This window comes from Chelonus insularis, unplaced genomic scaffold, assembly GCF_013357705.1.
Source record: "Chelonus insularis isolate UGA/USDA-ARS -01 unplaced genomic scaffold, ASM1335770v1 contig_326_pilon, whole genome shotgun sequence".
In the NCBI taxonomy this organism is placed as follows: domain Eukaryota; kingdom Metazoa; phylum Arthropoda; class Insecta; order Hymenoptera; family Braconidae; genus Chelonus; species Chelonus insularis.
Window position 1 is genome coordinate 722,839 of NW_023276496.1, and position 6,804 is coordinate 729,642.

Here is a 6,804-nt window from a genome sequence, read left to right on the forward strand (position 1 = left end):
TCTTCTTACCTCAAGATTTAAGAAATTTATTTTCCGGTGTTGCTAACTTTCTTCCCCTTTTTAAATGCATCCCTGAAAATTATTATTTCTCAAAAGATTTCTTTGTTACCTACTCAATTTAAGTTGACATCGAGCTTCGGTCTTCCACGGCACAACACGAGGGCGTCAAGTCAACTTCAGAATATTTTCCAAGTTGAGCTCAGCCTGAACTGCAACAGAACTGCGTCAATAAAAATGCAATGATTTTTATCCATTCATGGTATGTGAGAAAACTTAACTCAAAATAAGTTCTGTAATGCTATTCTGTGGTAGTACAAACTTGAAAAAGCCATGGAATGTTTTTTTGTTGATTTCAGAATTGTAAGAGTAGGATTTGATTTCACAATTTTTTGATTGGATGCAAAAACTTTATTCAGTACTTAACCTTTAAGTCAAGGTTGAAGAAAGCTTGGTCTAAAAAAAATGTTCAATTACTTATCCATTAGAAGAGTCATTAAATTTTGTAATGGAAGAGTGAAAACTTGGAAAAATGAAAGCTACTGTGTTGAAGAATTGCCATTTCCGTTTGCGAACAAGACCTGTCCATTAGTGATTTTAATGGCCAAGTATAAATAGGAACATTACGTGAATTAAAGAATAGTTTACTGAGGTCCATATTCAGAGATGGTCACTTTTTTTTATTGTTCTGTTATATTAGTAAGTTAAATTTATTATTTAATTTCATTATTTATAAAAGAAGGTTATAGTAATTAATTTAGTTAATAATTGAATGACAGGAAATATTTATTGTTATTAAGATTTAAAACGGATTAATAATTTCCGTTCAACCCTAAATTCATTAATTATCATCAAGTTTGAAAAGATTTCTTAATTAAACTTTATGGTAGTAAAATCTCTATCGAATTCTTTTTGAAAAGAATAGGGGAAATATGTCAGAATTCTAATTGATAATTTTATTGTGTTCATTTATTTCAATAAACCCAAAATGCATTTAATAGACAATTAGTGAGAATGAGATGCAGGTAGGTAATGTGATAATTGCAATAAATAAAGAATACGTTTTCTTTTTAAAATAGGATAGAGATTAAATGAAACTTTAAACAGAATACTTCCCATTTCCTACTTGTTTACACGAAGCTGTGATTCGATTTTTCTCAACGAAACCTTTCAATACTGTCAAAACATCAAACTCAATAGCTTGTTATCTTTTAAAGATTACTTCCTGGATTATTGAGGGATTGCCAATCACGAATCTATCACGAAGTATTACGATGCCATCCCGAATGTATTTACCAACGAAAAATGTTCTTGATGTAAATTCCGGTCAACAAAATAATGATGATTACTATCCAGCTGCCCTGATATCATCAAGTAAGTATAAATGTTTCTTGAGTAATCGGTTTGCATATGAAATTAACAGTCTACATGTACACTTAGTTCAAGAAGAAAATACGAGACCAGTATATGAGTTAATGGATGATGGGAACCAGCTATTGCTGCCTACAGCAATTCGTGGCAATGGGCAATCAACCGGACATACGTTTGTACAACGTGAACTGAAGAGAATGCATCATGACTTGGCAACGGATGTAGTAGGCTCTGCAATCACATCACTTGATTGGTTTCTCGGTAACAAAAGCTACAATACTCCACTTCATCCACCACCAAGTTCACTTCTAGCACTAGTTTTATCTCACTATGGTAGATATCTACCCTCCACGCGTTCACCTCGTGTTTACTCGTACATGACGGTAAACAACATCCACAATAACCGTCCGTTTGGTCAATACAAGTGGGCGTGTGACCAGGAATCAAATTCTGCAGAATCAGATTAAAAAAATAGATGAAACTCTTTTATTTAATTTTACAAGATACTACAGTAATAACTGCAATCATTTAAACAGTTTTGGACAATTATAAAATATGAGAAACTCATTTTAAAATCTTCAAAATCGATAGATGCAGGTCAATTGATTTTCTGCATCTCAAAAGTTTCGACATTTTTCTACTTTAAAGCTGAAAGTTGTTTCAAGAGTAAGATGGTTTAGCTTGTGATAGAATCTAGAGTGCATAGCTACGCTAGATCAAAAGGCATATTTATGCAAAACCAGTTACGTTACTGTTTGGCACCAGTAGGAATTGATTTTCTTATTCGGAACACGATCCACACCAGGATCTCTGCTCGTCTTTCAACTCTCTCATGTTTCTCGACTTACATTCAGCTGTAGTACAAGGCAGGTAATGGACCAGTTTCAAATTGCAAGTGAACTTTAGCTGAAGTTCGATTGCAATCAGACAGCTAGTGATTGGAGAGGTCAAGATAGAGAGGTGTACAAAGAGAAAAGAACAAAAATAAACACAATTTCAAAAGGGTAGTAAATTAAGCTAGCAATTTATTTTCTAAAACCATTCTATTCTCAATTGCATAGTAATCAAAATTTATGAAATGGCACAAGTAACTTTAGAAAATAAAGTCGATTTGTCTAAAAACTGAGTCGACACATGATTGAGGTGTCTGGTTGTATAAAACGGTCCAGGGGATTTGAAAAGAGGTCGCTGTTAAAACTGAAGTTGGCGTCTTTCTTTTCATATCTTCTTTTAGAGAACAAAGAAAGCTCTATTTTACAACACACCGGAAATACTAGGGTTTTCACTAATTTTTTCTCCTTCTTCTTTCTACTACTTCATTTCTCCACTTGACCATTGCTCACTCGTATGACTTGACAGTGTGGTGAATACCTCTTAAAGCACCTATGAAGAGAGGACAATTATAAACACAGCAATTACGCCAGAGAGTGTTTCCTCTTACGTTTTTGTATCCGTCATATTCTTTGTTTCTACCTTCAGGGCGTCTATTCTATCAAGAGAGACTTTTTCCCGCTTTCCTTCTTTTTTGCTCTCAGCACCTTCGCGGACTCCAACCCTCCAAGTTGTGAGATTAAACGACTCCCTGCTAGTTACGTTCGAGCATCATGGGGATTAGCAAAAGGGGACGCGTAAGGATGAGAAACTTGGCTTCCAAGAGAAACGTAATCAAGATATTTCTTTTGAGCTTCGTGTAGTCTAACAGAAGGTGAAGTAACATTATAAAGATGGTCCTTTAGAATCTTAAAATTAAGATAAATGCAAAAATTTTCATAATCACGAAATGACAATTCCAAGTATCATAAATTCATTGTAATATCCTGAAAGCTGAAATAAAAATATTTTTATAAGTCATAAGAGGGTTGGAATAAGAGTGGCGCACGTGTCATTAATATTAGAAAAATAATTCATGTATTCGAGAGCGAAAGGGAGCTGTATGGACACACTTGGCTGTTATCATATCTCTAACTTTCAACATGTAGGCGAAGAGGAAATGATTGCCGTGCAATTTCCTGGCGCCATCGTACCGCGTCGAAGCTATTACGCGCGCTGGCTCCTGGAAAATTGACGCGACACAGACCCACCTCCTTGTTCTCTCTATCTCTTTTACATCTAACCAATCTCTCTCACTTTCGTTTTGGTATTCCGTGTGTGATAGACACCCTCTGCGTGGTTATCGTCCAAAGGATCGAGCTCTACGATCAAGGGACTGCTCTAAAGGGGCATGTAAATGTGTATCTATGGTCCAGATGACATATTGACATAACGCGGCAACAAGAAGCCCTTTACAAGTACGAAATTGCTCAAATATTTCATTTAATCCACCATTTTGTTTCTTTAAGCTAACAAAACCATTTTTTTCAATCAACCTTATGAGAAATACTGCTGAATAAGATTAAATAAAAAGCTTCACAAGTATATAGAAGCAGTTCATACGACATCACTTCCCTAGGGAAAGAGAGCGGAATAACCTCATCAGTGACCAATAGACTTCACCTCGTCGTCAGCATTTCGCTGTCTCTTTCTTTCAGCTACTTTTTTCTTTCCTTTCCTTTACTTACTTTAATGCTATACAACAGCAGCTAGAGAGTCAGAAAGCAGTTGGTACAGACTTGATCGCATTTACCAGACCATACTGCCATGTCTTCTCTCTCTCTCTTTCTTTTGGTTGCACCGCATGTTCACCGAGACGATAAAAGTCCGATTCATGACTCTGAACACTTGAATGTGACGGCCAACTCGAATTCTCGCACTCATGTACCTCGTATAAGAGCACATCGAAGATCAAATGTCGCATATGGTTGTAATGTTTCATCTTTTGAGTAAAATAAGAAAAAGTTCCACCAACATTAATAATACTTTTGGGAATAATTTACGGCTTTTGCTGACTTGAATACCATATATGTTCACCAAGAATAACAACTAATATCCTGAAGTACCTTTAATACGATTCAACTATGTTGCTTTTTTCAAGTACTAAGAAAGTAAGAAAACAGTTGACTCAACTACATCACGTAGTTGCGGAAATTCCACTCATCGGCTTTAGATACAGCTGTATAAATTCAATTTTAAGCTCAGAAAATTAATTTAATCTTCATTCTTTTTTTTTGTTTTACCAATTAATGTTGATTACAAAATCAATTTAGAGTATTTAAATAGAATTTCTTAAAAAAGTGCTGGGATTATTGGATTAAAATTGGAACATTTAGTAATGAATTTTTCCTTTCGACCTAATTAGATCCAATCATATTTCTTTAATCCTAATAAATGTCAGTCGGTTGCACGATTTCGTTGGTATCACTTTTTTTGAGAGTTGATATATATAAAGTAGTATAAAAAGAGCATGGTCCTAACATGGAAACTGGTTCATTACAAGATGTATTGGCTTGATGCACTTCTTGATAATGAGGGGTTGCAAAAAAGATGGCTGAAGGAAGAGGGTAGGATAGGCCGTTAATTAAACAGTAAGAGCGACGTGCATTGTCATTTAATGCTGCCGATGGCACCATCTGTGAGTATGCTAGTCTTACGTTTGCGTTTATACTGGACTCTGAAAACGTGCTCTCACTAGAATTTGTACTCATTTCGTTTCATTCGCGTCTGCAAAGACTGCAGGGACAGCATTCTCTCGCTTACGGCTAAATTTTCTTATTACGTTCCTGGATTTCATTGTCTCGCTTTTCGTTGCCTCTCATCGTTCCAATTCTGCCTGGTAAGTCAGTTCAATTCAAAGTTTTTTATCTCGACCAATGTCTAAACCTTATTCTGAGTATTATTACTATCATCAGCATTTGTACAAGTTCTATTTAAAAAGAATTTTTTTCTTTCAAGATATGACACAATGTCATCATCATCATGTAATGCCACTTTCTCTTAGCCCTCATGTCATCAACAAAGATTAGACGTCAAATTTCATTGAGGACAATCTTCATTGATATATTTAAGTAGACCCTGATCCCAGCCCTTATTTACAGTCATGGTCGAAATTATCTGAACGACTTAAAACGTTTATAATAAGTGAACGGTTCATCTGCTCGATGTTTTAAAACTCATTAATAAAAGATTATTATTATAACAAGTAAAAGATGATGGTCGGTTATTTATACGATAGCTGCTCCTTTTTCTTATTTATTTTATTATAATTATGTAATGAATATAAATCGATAAATCAATATGAGGAAGAAAATTATAATATAAAAGATGTAACACTTATGTAATGAAAATGGATCAGTTATCAGACTGTGATGAAGACTGGTGCAGGTCAATTGAAATTATTCCAAGCTTTAATGAGACATAAATATTCAAAAAAGTTCTTATCTAAAATTGAACATTTTTATTTGTTGATTAGTAAAAAAAATGGATAATTAAGGATTGCAATAAACTTGATGAAGGTGTCAGTCTTTTTGAAATTGAAGTAAAAACTAAGACGAGGAAATTTTCTTGATTTTATCTGACAGCTCTATCTCTAGCTATAATCATGATGTACCATAGCATTAGACGTATCATGTTGAGTTAAGATCATTATGAATATCTCATATATATATATAACCTCATAAATATGCATTAAAATATTATATTAATTAAAGTCAAAAGATATATGAAACATTTAAGGTCAGAAATATTGAATTTCACTTTAAAAAAACAAACTCAAATTTTTAAATAAATGTATGCATTCAAATGAATAAATAATATAAACATAATAGGCCGTATAATTTTTTTATAATAAAAAAAAACAACTCGAGTATTATTTAAACTTTACTGACCAGCATCTAATTGTAATCTCGTTACTGGGAAACTTTAACTAGAGTATATTAATGTAGTTAACTTTTCTGTTGAAACGTAGGAACATTTACCATGTTAATATAATTAATTCTCCTGTTTTCACTATTTTATACTAGAAAAGAATGGAAAAAACTACAATAAAAGTTACCAGAAATTTTGTACCATGTACACTCATACTATAATTATTTTTCATGTTTAATTAAAAATTTTTAATTAATAGATAGTCTACTGGCATTGTCTTAAATAGGATAATAAAAATAAAAAAATCATAATACAGTTAAGAATAACGTTGATGAGTATTCGAATAAAGAACCTATTTCGAGAGATAATTTGGGCTTTAGATTGACGATACAGATATTTTGGGATGATGTTGGATGAGGGGATTCTTTTATTCCATTGAGATCCCCATTTGCAGAACATGCTTGAGGCATATACTCCTAGTTCATCCCCTTATCGAGACAGTCGCACGATCGACGTTAATCGAACGACGTTATTATATAGCATACGTGCAATTAGTAGTCCTGGAGATATGAGGGCGTGTGCGAGGCCACCCATGAGATTGTAGATTAGCATAAGAACCAGATCTGCTGTTGGAAGTGCCTGAAGCATTGAAAGATGTTCGCGCCTGTTTCCCCCTTTACTGCTTTGAGTTTCGGG

The 6,804-nt window shown here is 33.9% G+C and overlaps 1 protein-coding gene across 1 annotated transcript; it reads left to right on the forward strand.

The window, feature by feature from the left end:
• The first annotated feature begins 372 nt into the window (after positions 1-372).
• Positions 373-2,704, forward strand: LOC118066040 (uncharacterized). The gene is made up of 3 exons (XM_035081775.1): positions 373-696; positions 1,215-1,371; positions 1,438-2,704. The coding sequence occupies exons 1-3, from the start codon at positions 664-666 to the stop codon at positions 1,833-1,835; spliced, it is 588 nt and encodes a 195-aa protein (XP_034937666.1). The 5' UTR covers positions 373-663; the 3' UTR covers positions 1,836-2,704.
• The last annotated feature ends 4,100 nt before the right edge of the window (positions 2,705-6,804 follow it).